Below are 17,360 nucleotides of genomic sequence, written 5' to 3' on the forward strand. Positions count from 1 at the left end.
GAAAAGGTTTAAGTGGACAGACAAATGCAATTTTGTACAGGGAATGATGGAGGAGTACTAAAAGTTAGCATTAAGCACCACACACTGCAAACATTTCATTAAAACACTGTAAAAATAGTAACCTGCAATTGTTACCTTAAATGTCAGTTTTTACATGATCTAACCCTCAAAAATAATTTCTTTGAGGTTAGTTTTGTCATATTAATTGATATTTTTTCATTGCACAAAACCAATTAATTTACAGGTACATTGCATGTTAAATCACTCCTTTTTTAATTAAGTTATATAACAAAATGTTTAACAGAGTCTTATTATTTTGTCTTTATATCTGTATATTTATGTATGGAAGGACTTATATAAGGGAATATGTCTATTTCTTTTTAGCTTTCAACAAGTGCACTCTCATGTACTATATATGGGTTTAAAAAAATCTAACAGTGGGCCGTATGTAAAAAGAAAAAAATGTGCTACCGTTCAAAAGTTTGTGGTCGGTAAGATTCTCTTATTTGCGCACCAAAGCTGCATTTATTTGATATTTAATACAAAAATACATATACATTAAAACAGTAATATTGTGAAATATTCTTGCAATTGAAAATATCTGTTGTAGGCTATATTGTAATATATATTTTTTCAGCATCATTACGCCAGTCTTCAGTGTCACAAGATCCTTCAGAAAACATTCAAATATGCTGATTTGGTGCTTAAGAAACATGTATCATTATTATCAGAGTTGAAAACAGTTAGTTGTGCTGCTTAATATTTTTGGGAAAACCATGAAACATCTTTTGTGACAATTTAAACCTCTTTACATCTTACTGGCCCTAAACTTCTAAACGATAGTGTACATAAATACAAAGAAATATGTCCCATTTATTAAATCTAGCTTTCATAAAGAGCACTCACGTGTAATATAGATGGGTTGAAAAATATAACAGTGGGCCATATGTAAATAATAATAATAATATATTCAACTTCATTTGATTACAAAGTTGTATATCACATCACTAGTGAGTTTCGATAGGAAAAGACATGTTAAGATAAATATTAAGGCCCTTGAAGATCAAAATAGCAGTGGCAGTGCTATATGGTAGGCCAACACCAAAAAATTTACATGACATCATTGCATTTTACTTGAAAAAGCAATTGTTCATTTTTTTAAAGCAATTTGACAACAATCAAGTCTCTTCCCCCTTAATCAAGAGAAATGGAATGGGGCATTGTGTGCTTTTTCTGACAATCAAATGTGCTTTCTCAGAGTCTAGATATTAGATATTAACTCGTTTGCCGTCTTTTAAGATCAGTTGTCATCACAACTGTTTGGATAAAACCTAGGCACAAAATGGTAAAAGCCAAAATCAGAATGAGGATGCTAAAGACTATGTTCCTCCATCATTCCCATCATGCACATGTCAGAGGTGACAGGGCCACAAACACCATCAAACAAACACATTAGTCGAACATTCACACCATAGTAACCCCAACAAGGGAATGTTGTATTTCGGACTCTTTGTTCTGCAACTCTACACTGTGTTAGTCAAAATATATGTTGAATATTCTCTGTTTAGACTCTTTTAGACCTTAGATGCACTCTGATAGCTCAAGAGTACAACTAAATAAAAACTCTGAAGAAAAAAGCACCAAGGGAAGTGGAGAACCAGAGAGGGCATGAGAGTAGAGTAGAAGCGGCATTGTGCGCCTTTATAGGGAGGACTCATACTGGAGCAGCTCGTAGAGGAGGGGTCCATCCCTGTACCTGATGCCCACTGCATTGGGGCTGATGTACTGGAGGATGTTTATGGTCCGCCGCAAACGTCGGTCCACAAAGTGAGCATCCCAAGCCGGGTAGCGCTTCCTGGGCATGTCAATCTTGATTAGGGGCCCCTCGGGTTGAATGGGCCGGCCCGCCGCATCGGTGGGCTCTGTGGATCTCACCTGGAACACCGGCAGGCATGTGTCTGTGGCAGCCTCCTCCGGCTCGCTGTAGTCCCCTGAAGCCATAGCCCTGGTCGGGGTGGCTTGGGAGCCCCGAGGCCCCGGAGTGGGAGCCATGGGCTCGGCCTCAGGTGGTAACGGGAGACCCCAGAGCAGCTCAGCACAGCAGGAACTGGCCAGCACCCTCAGCCCGGGTCCCATGGGATGCAGGACCCCGTAGTAGAAGACCATGCAGGCCACTCCGGAGGCAAAGCACAGGAAGACGCCGCAAAGGGCAGATGCAGCGTAGGAGTCGGTAGCAACCGGGTCTCTGTAGGTGTACCACAGAGCGGTAAGGATGGTATTTTCCACCAGCACCAGTGAATAATAAACCACCATGCGGTATCGGGTCCTTCCCTCCTTGACATTAAACCAGCAGAAGACGTAGACTACGCCGACCACCATGTTGAATAGCACCTCCTCCCACTTGGACATACAGAAGTCGGTGCCTCCGTGGATTACCCAGAAGGCCATGGCACACCAGTGAAGCACCACAAAAATGCCAAAGTATAGGTGGAAAACCGAGGCAAAAAGGGCAAAAGATAGCGCCCGAGAAGAAATGGTGAAGAAACGCCACAGAAGATGCACCAACGCTCCCCGGTAGCTCATACTCTTTTGGTCGTCGCGGGAATCACGCAGAAGCTTGTGGTATGAGGCCAGAACCCAGGAAAGCGAGAGAAGAGACGCGATCGCTGACACACCTTGACAACAGAGAGAAATACAATTTTTATTATTATTATTATTATAAGATATACAAAGTATCATTGCTATACCATTGCTGTTCCTATACTATCACTGCTTATTAATATTTGTAATTATTATAATTGTATAAAAAAAATAGTATTAATCATTATTAAATAAAAAAAAAACACAATAATTATAAATGTTAAATTAGAAACAATAGAACAATCAAATAAATTCAGCCTTGGTGAGCATAAGAAACTTCTTTTAAAAACATTACCAACCCCAAACCTTTGAATGGTAATGTACATATGTATTTTTACATGATAAATAGAGAAACAGAACCACAATATAACTGCATGAAAGCGTGCTCTGAATTCCAGTTTCCAAATTTCCCAAGTTACAAATAATCTACATTAATCGGTCTGTTATTCACGCATTCTACAATCTTGGTCAATTGTGGGGAAAAAGAACAAAATCAAACCCAATGTGTGCGTACTGTGATAAATGACTTTATCTGTATCCAGGAATGCTAATGAAAAGCACCCTAACACAAACAGCACAACAGCATCATTCATTGTCTTATCATTTCTAAAACACCTGCCTACCATTTATGGAGCTATATTCTCCAAAACATACCTCTTGCTTATTCTATGTATCTTTTTTCTAAGATGTTTACCATTCATCCTGCTGAGCTCAGACTTCATGTTCATAAAATCATCTACACTGCTGGCAGCGCTGTCACCTCACGCGTAAGAAATGGTCTTACATCTCACATTATCAGCTGCATAGCAGGAAAAAAAAAACATGTTTCCCACAAACACAATTGATCATTTAAAAGGGCTTAGCCAGGGAGGGCTCAGATTGTCAGATTCGTCCACAAGTCAGCCTTTTTTCCTGGTGCACTGTATAGATTTGTCATGATTTGCTTGGTTTTCTGAAAGTTTAAGATGGTTGCTACCCATTCTAGATGGTTGCTGGACTTGATGTATTAATATAACACAAAGCTGTGAGATTCATATTTTGTTGTCACAAACCTAACTGCGAATTTTAGCCATGCATCATGTTGTTACAGAGTCTTGAGTTGCACTCGTAAAAAATTAAAGATGCATTTCCAGCAACATTTCTAATCAAGAAATGTTGATTGAGCGTGCAATGCATGTGAAAAATGTCCAACACTACTGCAAAGCAAATTAAGTCAATTTGAAGTATAAATTATGTCATTATCTTCTTGTCAAGATTTAAAAATGATCCCAGCAAAATGTACACACGCAAAGAACATTCACTACTGATGTATAAAAGCAATACTGTACGAAATGTCAGAAGTCTCAGTACAGAGCCTTGAGGCACTCCTTACACTGCAGTGTTTCTGCCCGGTTCTTCTGGATCATGATGCAGAGCTGGAGAACCAGCTGTGGAGCGCTTTCCAGAAATGTCTCCAGTAGACGGAGCATGTTGACATCAGCATACTCGTACATCATGGCCCAGTAGAAGCGTCGCTGGTTCTCCTTTTGTCTGCGGCTCTGGATGCCGAGATACATTGTTCTGATGTACCTGCAGAGGGGCAGATGCAGAAACAAAAGAAAGCAGAGATAGTATGAAACTGGAATATACAGAGTTGAAATTATATAGAGTATATTTCAGATGTAGAAAATGACAGTAAACAGGGGGGGGGGGGGGGGACAGAGAAAGAGAAAATAGGGGAAGGGATCAGTTGACCAGACTGATATCTTGTATCCATTTTGGATATATGTACATTCTCTGTGCAATTATGACCTTGGGCATTATTTGTATTCTTCAAACCAGTGTAGTGTTGTGTTGAGGAGGTACTAAAAGTAGTGTAGAAGCATCAAGCCATAAGCTTTGCTTTGACTTCTACCATTGGGGTGCTAATATCAAGCAGTCCAGTAATACACACACACCAGTACATTTGCATTGTCGTTGAAAGTTGTGAATTGTGGTCTTGTGAATATTACTTAAATATACAAATTAAGTTAGATGCTTTCAATGACAATGACATTACAACGTCCTAATGTGTTTATTCAATTATGTGTATGTAAAATACAGGACAAATAGCATTATTTCACATTTATGTATAGGACAAATTTATTATTCCACATAAAAACTAATATTAAATAACATATTCATTAGGGCTTATTTTTCAGTCTTTAAAAAGACTGTGATATTTGATGTGGTTCAGTTGAGAGTCAGGGGAAATCAGTAGTGTACAATAACTGGAGGCAGATAATTATTCCAGCAAACATCTTGCCTATATCTTTTCTCATCCTGTGTTAAAAGACACCACTATACCAGTGAGGACAGTGGCTGACGGGCGCCTGTCTAGGCAGGGATGGAGACAGGGTGTTCAGTGTCAGCGACTGTCAGAGATTGATTATTGAGCTTAGATGATCTTCTAGAGCTCAACACCATGTAGCCACACAATATTTAAACATCGGGAGGCACAATCTCATTTCTTAACTGAAGCTCAATTATGATGTGTTTAATGAGAGAAGCTAAGATACATAAAGAACATAAAAATGTTACTGAGAGGAGCAGATTACATACAGCCATAATAACAGGACTGATGCTATGAGGTCAACAGGAGGTAAATGGGACTCACAGGTCCAGTATCTGAGAAAATGAAACTGCCTCCAAAAAGAGTGTAATGATACGACTACACCACTAGAGGGTACACGTTACTGTTGTGTAAAACAGGCTTTGCCCAACATAATCTGTAAAAACAGCATAATTCTGTTACTTAAAGGTGCTTGAAGCAATTTTTCTGAATTCTACACATAAAATGTCCCTATTACCTGAAAGATATCATAGCTTCCCTGACAAATCACACCTGCCTCAGTGATGGTTCTAGTCTATGTAAACAGCTAAAGAAATAATGTGTGTGCATTTTTGTATTAAATCATATCAATTCATTCAAAATGAGCAACTAGAATTGAGATGGGAAATAAAGAAACAATAACGGCAAAATAAATGTCACAATCACAAGAAGTAAATTTGCAGTTGCAAGAAATAAAGACAATTATCTATTTATTTACAAAATTCACCACCTAATCCAGCCATCATATCTCATTATAAGCCAGTGGCGCACAGTGGTGTTCTGAAATATGGAGGCAAAGTCATCACAGTTTTGCTCAAGTAGATTAATGTACAGTTACACTTAATCTGGACGCATTTTTACATTTACAACGTAATTATTGATCTATTTATTAAAACAACGTATAGTTATCATTATCAATATATGTTTACATTTATTCTAAAATAATAACAAATAGTAACAAATATATTTAATTTGTTAACTAATGTTCGGCTACTCTTTTTAATACTGGTGTCGCTGTTGGACAGTCTCACTTTAGAAAAATAGTGATTTATGCTCAAATTTTGTAATATTTTGTAATATCTGCATTGTTTTATTTTTACTGTGGATTATTTTCTCATCTAGTCTTTTTGAGGAGGCACTGCCTCTCTTGCCACTTCGGAGGAAACGCCCTTTGTTACACAGAAAACAGTGTAATACACAGTACATCAAAGGAACTGGTGGGAAACACACACATATTTATACACGAACTTCAAAGTTAGTCACAGATGCCACCCCACCTCCTTGGCTCCGGTCCACAACAATGTTGACGAGCATAATCTCCAGCTATCTCAGCTCTATGTTTCTTTCATGTCTGCGTTTGCCATTCTGTTCATACAATATGGTTTACTCATCCACACCGTCTGTAAGTGCACCCCGCTCCCTCTTCTCCACTTCTCTTTGGACCACCAAGCTTTGAATGCCCTGTTCATTACACTGAAATCTATGAAGTCTAATTTTTACTGCATCAGGCATGGATTCTGAATGTAAAAACTTAGCAGCAGGTCATATTTCAGCATGAAAGGGGCAGCTGCTGCTTGAAGTTGCTGTGACTTCACTTCTCTGGCTGCCATAACCGTGCCATCTGCTCTGAGCTACTTTTACACTGAGAGCGGCTCACCCACTCTGTTTACACACCTAGTGAACACCGCTACATCTGCTCTCGCATTTAATGTACACATTAAGTACAGAACCTCGCTACAGCTGCTATACAGTCACACACACAATAACTCCACAGATTATGTCTGTTCCCGAAAACCTAAACAAAATAATAAAATACAAAATACAAAAAACAAAAATACTGTTATTATGCCGTGGTACATCAATGGTTTCAGGTAGTATTTGAAATATTGGAAGTCAATGTGAATTGCTGTTTGCAACACGTTTTATTTCGTTTAATGCATTTCCGAGTAGACAGAATAGTCAACAAGAGAAGAGTTTAGAATTACATAGAGCTTAGGTTAGACAGAGCTTAAAGTTTACTAAATAACAATGCCTAAATAGCTATTTTGCTATTGATGAACAAAACAAGACACATTAGCAGTTTGGCTAATCGGTAAACCTTATTTAGTAGCCCATATATAGCTATTGGTCAACAATATAAACTGTATTGCTAATTGGCTATTAGTGAACATTATGAACTAGCGACAATAGCTATTTGGCTAATTGTAAACATTACAAAGTAGGTTAAGCTATTAAAGGCAGGGTAGGTAGGATTTTTCTAAAAAAAAAACATTCCAAATTTGTTTAAACTGTCTTTATATACCAATACATAATTAAAATGTAAGTACTCTGAAAAAGAGAGTATAAAAATCGAGTGTCTGTAGACCTCTCACGACTGTTGTAAACACAGCTAATTATTTCCATTCACTCCACCCCCTCCCTTCTGGGCTGCTTCCAAAGCCACGCCCCCAAAACACATGAACGCGCGACGCCAAACGCTCAGGCTCAGCTGGAAGACACATTTATTTACCTGAGACGAGTGGAGAGGAAGGAGCGCAGTGCATGCAGTGACATCATGTCAGAATCACATGTAATAAAATACCTAACTTTATCACTATGAATATAAACAAATATGATGGCTTTTAGTACTCACTATCAAGCTAGCATATCGATACTGGTAAAGTTTAAAATATATTTTGTTTGATTCGGTAACGAGCTATATTTAGGCTATAGGTAACGAGCTATATTTATAAGGCAAAGCTAAAAACAGGTTGCATTGATACACGTTTTTCCATTACCATCAGTTAAACTGTGATGAAGGTGAATTTTGTGTAAGATTCATAACATATACGCTGTTTTGCATGTAAGAGTTTCCATGATGAAAACATTGTTGACTCTAATGAGGACTAACGTTACACTCCGGTGACAAGTACCGCATCGTCGGTTCGAGAACAGGTCCGGGGTCGAGGGCGAAGCAGAGGAGGTCGTTCAAGAGTGCGGGCAACCAGGGTCCGAGGAAGTAGTTTTTGCCTTGTTTGCCTTCGCTGACTGCATATGCAGGTGCTTTGAATTTTGAATGCTCTTTCTCTGCCATAATTTTACTCTTCGTAGGTCCAGCGCCTCTCTTGCACTCCTCAAATCAAACGGATGCGCGCGCATATGGGCAGATCTAGCAACAGGGGTGGTTGCCATGGTTGCGAGAGTGAGTGACAGTCGCCCAAACCAATCAATTGTTTCGTCCCGAATGGAAATAATGAGCTGTGTTTATTGCAGATTAAAAGGTCTACAGTCACTCGATTTTTATACTCTCTTTTTCAGAGCACTTACATTTTAATTATGTATTGGTATATAAAGATAGTTTAAACAAATTTGAAAAAAATGTTTTTTACAAAAATCCTACCTACCCTAAATGATCCATTATAGCTATTTGATTATTGGTGAACATTTTAAACTAGCTAAAATAGCTATTTGGGCAATTGTAAACATTACAAAGTAGCCTGAATACTAGCCGATCTATTAAAGAAGATTATAAACTAGCCTCAATAGCTATTTGGCATTGGTAAACATTACGAAGTAGCCTAAATAGCTGTTGGTGAACATTCTAAACTACAGCCACAATAGATATTTGGCTGTTGGTAAACATTATGAAGTTGCCCATTTGTGATGTATGTGGAAAAGGACGGTTCTTTCAGAGGAAAAAAAAAATAGTTTTTACATTCTGATGAAAGATTGTGAAGACAAAACATTTTTTTTTTAAACAAACGTCATTTTCGATATATATATATATATATATATATATATATATATATATATATATATATATATATATATATATATATATATATATATATATATATATATATACTGTATATAAGTCGTACTGTGAACATTTAATAAAAAAAAAACAATTAAAAAAACATTTTTCTTTGACTTCAACATCCTGTCGAGACTGTCCATCAAGCTTTCCCCAATAGCCTAATTGTTTTATGAGGACTGCATACTGTATCTAATGTTTCTTACACATTTGCAGGTCTTTCAGAAAAGGGCAGCTTGTCTCAGTGACTCTTGGGATTCACACTTTTTTGAAGTGAGTGTGCCTTTAGAATCGTTCACCAGAATGTGTTTTGGATGAAGCGTAATCTCTTTCTGCCGCTCACTGCTCTCATGAAGCTAGTTACAACTATAATCATCTTTGCATTCGTTGCAAAGCTTAATGGCTTTAACAAGAGCCGGTAATTATGTAAAAGTAGGAGGAACATTTGGTGGCAAACATCACTAACAACAGCAACAAAAAGACATTATTGTGCACACCGGCAAAGCACATCATGTTTCTTTGTGAGAGTTAATTCTCCACAACAGCCTGGACTATAACACATCTCTGCATACAATGTTACAGAAGCAAGTTATTCACTCTATTTTATTTAATGTTATCTGAGGATTTGATGTCTCTAAAGCCCCTTTAAGCTATATGTTCAAACATCAGTGTTTGTGTAACAAACTGACATTATGATGAAACTGAAGACCCAGTATTATAGGAAAGTAGCAGACAAAAACTATAATAAAGCAGGACTTGACCAGATAGATGAGGCTTGAGAAAGGGCTCTAAACATAAACCAGACATGACAAAAACCCAGTCAGAAAGAACCAAAAGAACATTTAATATACAAGGGACAAAGGTAACATGAGGGGTAACGTACATACGTAGGGGTCAAAAATACTGTATAACAAGACTAGTAACCAATGACTAAACAAGACTAATAAACAACAACCAATGACTACACAAAACTAATCAATGACTAATGACTAAACAAAACTGACCAACAACAACAAATGAGTAAAGAACAACCACCAAAGATACAAGAATAATCAACAATAATCCGTTACAAAAAAAAGTCTGACCAACAAAAAAACAATAAGTAAATATAACTAACCAACAACAATCTGAATAAACGAGACTGACCACGAACAACCAATGAGTAAATAAAGCTAAACAACAACAACAACCAACGAGTAAATAAAGACTAACCAACAACAATCTGACTAAGCAAGACTGACCAAGAACAACCAATGACTATACAAGACTAAATAAAACTCAACAACAATCCATTAAAAAAAAGACTGACCAAGAACAACCAATGAGTAAATAAGACTAATCAACAGCAATCCATTACTAAAACAGCCTGACCACCACCAACAGTAACCAATGAGTAAATAAAACCAGTTGTGTCTAAGATGAGGATCCAATGAACAAGACACAGTGAAATAGCAAAACAAAAAAAGACAAACCTACAAATGACTACGTTAAGAAATAAATGTAATATATTATAACTACATGTTAAGAAATGAAACTGTCACTCTAAATGCATCATGCATGGAGCCCATTTACCACTTCACTGCATGAATCAGATTTCTGAGGACAAATGGCAAAACAGCACATGCATCTGAAAAATGCAACGTGAACTGGAGTTTCACCTGTCACAATGCCAACAGAATGAACGAGGTAACTTGCCAGGTTTTTCCTCAACAAGGAGAGGATCTCAAACCGTGCAGCTAGTGCTTCAGCTCCATTTCACCGCTCAATCATATAGTCAGCTGACTGAAGGTGACACAAAATGTTCCAGGGAAGGAGCCTGTCCGCAGGAAAGAAAAATCACAAATGAGATCTCAATTGTTTCTGCAGTTTATAGATAACATCAAGAGCAAATGGAGACTTTTCTCCTGATTCTCCTGATAAAAAGACCTACTAATTTCACTTGTCCGCTTTAAAGTCAATGTCTCAAATCATGCTCAGATTTGTCTAGAAACCAGAATATGTGACATATAAATGATAAATACAAAATAAAAATCTTTTTTTATTTTTTATTTCCTGTTGGTTTAAAAAAAAAAAAGTTTAATAACTCTAAAATTGTCATGTGTAGCCATCAAGCAAAATAATATATTTAACATTTTCCTTACAATTTGTATACATATGAATGTACACATCTTAATTATTTAAAGGTTTTTAAAGTTTATAAATATCATGAATTATTCGTCATTGTAGGTATGAATAGCATTTTTAATGTATTTAAAATGTATTGTCGCATCACTGATCCACAAGGGTCAGCAATCACATCAGATTTCAATTAAAAATAGGAATTTGCTAGAGGCAAAGACAACACAAGTCCATTAAGTCTCCTAAGCTACGAAAGAGCAACCTCTGAGCTATAAAACTTCCCTCTGGGGGTGAAGAAATGTGAGATGGTGTGTCAAAGCTGGGAAGGTCAGCTCCAATTTTCCATCAGAGGCTTGTCTGATTCAGGTGGGGCTAAAAAAAAAGGACAAAACATTTGTCCTTAACATACATAATTCATCTTGAACATTCAATAGCCCACTCATGTAAGACAGGGCTGTTCTTCTCAAGCATGAACATGGCTATATGCAACACAGGAATAAATGTAAATGTTGACAGTTTCAGCCAGAATCCATTATTCACACCTTTGACTTCTGAGCTTTGACAGGTGTCGGTTGCTCCGCACAGGGCAGGAGAAGAGAGGGAGAGGAGGAGAGAGAGAAAAGACAAGTGAAGGGGCAGGGTGAGAGGAGACGTGAATTGGGTGAGGGGAGGGAGGCTATGGATCAATAGCTCAGGCTTTTCAAGAGCTGCATCATAACCAGAGCTAACATCTGGCATTCACTGACATTTTCTGTAAGTCTGGTAAATGTCAGGGGGTGCTAACAAACAAACCCACCAGAATGTTCTTTGCCCCCCACACTCACATGCTCCTCAAATGTTGGAGCAGTGTGATCCAGAACCAGTCCACTCGTGTGCTGTTGGACTGCGCTCCATATCCTGATTCCTGACTCCAATGGGCGGAGCAAATGAAGAGTTCAGTGTAAGAAAAAAACGTGTAACCCTGTATTAAAATGCTTCTAATGACCCCATGGAAATCAAAATTAGCTATAAGTTTAAAGTTAATACAAAATTAAGATCGCACTATTTTTGTGGATAAAAAAGAACAAAATTGTATTATTGAGTGTGTGCTAACATGACAATTCATAACTATTTAATGTTTTGTCAGATTGGTGGCAAATGCGTTCTAACTTGTACATTATTCTTTGAACATGAGACACAATGTGTATATATATATATATATATATATATATATATATATATATATATATATATACAGTACCAGTCAAAAGTTTGGAAACATTACTATTTTTAATGTTTTTGAAAGAAGTCTCTTGTGCTCGTCAAGCCTGCAGTTAAAAAAAAAAAAAAAACTGTAATATGAAATATTATTACAATTTAAAATAATGGCTCTCTTTTTTAATATATTTTAAAATGTAATTTATTTTTGTGATGCAAAGCTGAATTTTCATCAGCAAGTACTCCAGTCTTTGGTGTCTTATGATCCTTCAGAAATCATTCTAATATGATGATTTGATACTCAGTTATTATCAATGATGGAAACAGTTGTGCTGTTTAATATTTTTTTGGAATACTTTTTTTCAGGATTCATTGATGAGTAAAACGTTAACAGCATTTATTCATAAAAACAGCATTTATTCAAAATAAAAACATTTAACAATATAAATCGTTACCATCACCTTTTATCAATTTAATGCATCCTTGTTGAATTAAAGTACTAATTTCTTAAAAAAAAAAGAGTTATTGTTCCCTAACTTTTGAACGGTAGTGTATATTGTTACAAAAGATTTATATTCTAAATAAATACAGTTCTTTTTAACTTTTTATTCATCAAATAATCCTGAAAAAAGTATCTCAGGTTATAAAAAAAATATTAAGCAGCACAACTGTTTCCAACATTGATCATAAATCATCAAATTAGAATGATTTCTGAAGGATCATAAGACACCAAAGACTGGAGTACTTGCTGATGAAAATTCAGCTTTGCATCACAAAAATAAATTACATTTTAAAGTATATTAAAAAAGAGAACCATTATTTTAAATTGTAATAATATTTCATAATATTACTGGGTTTTTTTTGTTGTTGTTTTTTTTTTTTTACTGCAGGCTTGATGAGCATATATATATATATATATATATATATATATATATATATATATATATATATATATATATATATATATATATATATATATATATATATATATATATATATATATGATGCACACTTTACTGTCCCATAAGGCCACGGGAGAGAATTGATGAATGGCAGTAAGGTGACGTAACTGACGCTGGTAGGTCACATGACTAACAACATGGTGGATGTATACGTCCGAAATTTATTCATACTACACACATTCATACTATATAGATAGAACATTCATTTTTTAATGGTCCTGAAGTAAATTCAAATGTAGTACCTACTCAGACAGTATGCGATTTCTGACACACCGAGTAGAATGCTACTATGTGCTTCCAAAATCAGCTATAGTTCAAGTCAACCTGTAAGAACAACAGTCTTCAAACTTCCTCTTCACAGTAAGCATCCAAATTGACAATATCAAAAAACAATTTCTATAATAATTATTCAAAATACGGTCTCGTGCTGGAGAGAAATATACATGATTTTTCTCATTTCACTCCCATTGCCAGGTGTGACAACAAAAATCCACCCTGAATGTACTCCCAAATTTTATGAATTCATCTAGCAGATACGTTTAAAACGTATATTCTTTCTCGTCTGAAAGAATGAACCAACTTTATGTAAGTCTTAATATCGTTTGCACTCATAAAACTATTGTCCAATGAAATGCAGCATATGCTGAAATTGTGCAAAAGGAAAAGACTACGACTGAAGAGGATTTCTGTGTGAGTTAAAGTCAAGCAAAGGTTTACGTAAACTCAAATTAATCACTTGAAAAGTGCAGCTTTCTTTCCTGAGTTGAAGTATTTCTTATTGAAACGGGAAGCTGGGGTGGGACACATCAAAGGGCCCTTTATATATAAAAGAAAGCTGCACTTTTCAACTGACTTATTTAAGAGTTTACATACACTTTGACTTTCATTCACACAGAAATCCTCTTCAATCATAGTCTTTTCCTTTTACACAATTTCAGCATATGCTGCATTTGAAGCCCCTCACGCTGAGACCTTTTAGACCTGTTATCTGAAACCTGGCTCCCTTTGAATTATTCGGCCTGAGATCATTGAGCTTGCTCACGCCTCGTTAGTTAGCCTGCACTTGGCCTCCTGTTCCAGGTCATGTCCAAGCCATCTGTTCATCCACACCAAAGATACAGACCATTTCCTGCTGCACACGTGTTGCATTTTATTTATCTTATATTGTCACGGTTGGTTGCAGCAGAGAGGAAGCAGGATCTAGGTGCAGCAGTCTTTATTCAGAAACAAACTCAAATCACACTCAAGAACAGGAATAGACAGAACAACCAACCTAAAATGACATAGAACTGACAAAGAAAAGAACTGATGCAAACACAGGGCTTAAATAGACAGCAACGGAGGAGCTAATTAAGAAGAAACACCTGAACAGAACTAACAATCAATTAGAAACCATAGTGATAAACAGGGAGAGAACTGAACCAATTAAAGGGATAGTTCACTTTGAAATAAAATTTTGGTATGTTTTAGCTTACCTCAAGGGCATCCAAGATGTAGGTGTCTTTGTTTCCGCAGTAGTTTCAATTTTGATATTTTTAGGTCAAACCGTTCTTGTCTGTCAGTCATATAATGCAGGTCTATGGTCACTGTCTCAAAGAGCACGCACAGCCACGTCCAAGTGATCTGAGGGCGCGCGTGCATCCTGGTGTGTGACGTGTACGCAGACTGGTGCATAGATATATACACTAGATGTCACCTTAAAGACATTCGTTCCAATGAACTGCCGTAGACAAGGCGACATCTAGTGTATCTATGCACCAGTCTGCGCACACGTCACACAGCAGGAAGCGCGCGCGCCCTCAGATCACTTGGACGTGGCTGTGTATAAGAGGTAAAAACGATATAAATACTGTTCGTTTTTTCTCACACAAACCGTTCGTTTCGTGTCTTAGGCCATCAGTGTGTACTTACGATGGGGAATTGTTTAATTTGGACGATGGGGAATTGTTTTAATTTGGACTCTGTGCATGCTCTTTGAGACAGTGACCATAGACCTGCATTATATGACTGACAGACAAGAACGGTTTGACCTAAAAATATCAAAATTGAAACTACTGCGGAAAAAAAGACACCTACATCTTGGATGCCCTTCAGGTAAGCTAAAACACACCAAAATTTAATTTCAAAGTGAACTATCCCTTTAACAGACTGAAGACCAACCTAGAAACAGACATGAGCACATATTATTTTGATAGAAACAAAGAGTTTTCAGGGGATGCAGGCTTGTCTCCACCAAACAATCTATAGCCTACTCATGTAGTTCAAATGTAGAGACAACTACACTTAGCTCTTTGTACTAACAATATCCAAAAGTGAACATTTACATTTTTTTTCTAATTTCTGTCTTTCTTTTTTTATGTAATTTTTTAAGTCATGAACATTTCCACCAGTGTCATTTTACCAAATCTGAAATAAATTGTTTAAGGAATAATTCTACCATAAATGACAAATCAGGCAAACTTGTATGACTTTATTTCTTCTGTTAAACACAAGATATTTTGAAGAAATGAACTGGCCATTTAATAACATTCTGTGATAGGAATGACAGTGGAAATTACACATCTAACATGTTTTTAATAAAATGGCTTTAAAATTATTTAATGTCTTGAATAATTTAATTGTTAACATTATATGTAGGCCTATATTATACACTATATTTATACATCACTATTTTTTACATGTTTACATAATTTGACAAAATTACAGATTAATTGGAAATTATGCACAATGAAATATTCTGATATTTTGGGGGGGAAAAGATGTCATATTTACATTGATTTCTCTTAGTTTTCACCATACATCACATGTATGGGTCTGGGGCAAGGGCAAAACAATTAAATGTATACATAAAAGGCATAGTAAAAAAGTTTCCCAGACATTACCATATTTTAATGTGACCTTCACATAACAAAAATAAACTAAATCTATTAATATTAATCTCGTGGTTCTCAACCAAACTTCCCGGGGGAAGTCTTAAAATGATTTCAATTTAGTCATATTAACATAATTAAAATGCCAAAACCCTAAAATAAAAATGTACATCATTAAAGTGGCATTTTAGTTTATTTTTTTACAACAGAAGTAGAGGTAGTTAGATAGGAGGGCCGTTGAATATTGTCTTGGACAAATGGGGTCCATGAAGTCAAAAAGGTTGAGAACCACCGAGCTAAAACTTGGAGAAACACCCTAAAGTAGCAAATATTTCAATATAGTAGAAGTGACCAATTTGTTGGAGAAGCATAAAGCTTATATTTTCCTTGCCTGCTGCCTTGCACGTCACACCTCACTATTATAGACGTCCTTGGAAATGACCCATTTCATGCCTTTCAAGTATTAACAAAGCACTGTCGTTACTTTTAAATTTTACTCTGTGCTAAGATGGCCACCATTTTGGCTGTTTTGCATATTTCTGTAGTCTATTGAAGTACATACGCCTAATTGGTTGCAGAGGTGTGTGTGGGCAGCAGATGTGTGTGTGACAGGACAGCGATGACTCACTAAATGAGTCATTGAGCTGAGGTGAGAGAGGAAACACTTTCTTCAGGTCCTCCATATCACCTTGCTGAACGCTCCTCCAGTTTCCCAGCATCCCTTTCTTCCCTTTACTATCTGTTCCCTATTTATGTATGCTTCCATTTTCCCTCTATTCCTGGTTCTAATCATTATTTACCGCTCTCCGCTCGCTCTTTTGCTCTCCCTCTCTCCTGATTATTTGTCTCTGCTGAGGTTCTGTTTGATTATGCGCAGCATCTCTGTCCCCATGTGCAACTCAGGTATTTATAGCCACAGTCCTGTTCACTGTGAGGGAGAAACACACAAATGGCTACAAATTAAATTTGGCTTTTATGAAAGTGTGACAGGGCCAGATTTAGAGCTGACTGGTTGTCTCTGGAGAAAAGCAAGAAAGTACCTTCCATTACATCACTATGATGGCAACAGTGAGGGCATAAATGCTTCCCAGTGGGTACAGAAACATTTCCATTTATCAAAGTAGTACACAACACTTTTAAGACAAAGTATATCACAGACCCAGAGAAGGCTTTAAGTTGGCATGAAACGGAAGTTGTCTTTTCTTCCCTATTTTGATGTATATCTGAGTGAAATAGCTTCTGAAACAGGAAAAAATGTAGGGCGGGACTTGATTTAGTCAATCGAAAATTGATTGGTTTGGTGTGGTTTGCTATTGCCGTGCTTTCATGTGACTTTTTTTTTGACTTTTCAACAGACTATGCTTTGGGACATGCTTATTCTAATATCACATATTATTAAGGATGGATGGTATGCACACCAGGAGGATGCA

The 17,360-nt window shown here is 36.6% G+C and overlaps 1 protein-coding gene across 1 annotated transcript in view; it reads right to left on the minus strand.

The window, feature by feature from the left end:
* Positions 1-1,701: 1,701 nt before the first annotated feature.
* Positions 1,702-17,360, minus strand: part of xkr6b (XK, Kell blood group complex subunit-related family, member 6b) — a gene marked incomplete at both ends in the record, with an annotated part of 65,367 nt that continues 49,708 nt past the window's right edge. The window contains 2 exons of the mRNA XM_081378196.1: positions 1,702-2,675; positions 4,013-4,209. Of these exons, the coding sequence (XP_081234322.1) occupies positions 1,702-2,675; positions 4,013-4,209 (1,171 nt within the window). The remainder of the gene's footprint in view (positions 2,676-4,012; positions 4,210-17,360) is intronic.

The sequence above is a fragment of the Scardinius erythrophthalmus genome, assembly GCF_964197995.2.
Source record: "Scardinius erythrophthalmus genome assembly, chromosome: 11".
Taxonomy (NCBI): domain Eukaryota; kingdom Metazoa; phylum Chordata; class Actinopteri; order Cypriniformes; family Leuciscidae; genus Scardinius; species Scardinius erythrophthalmus.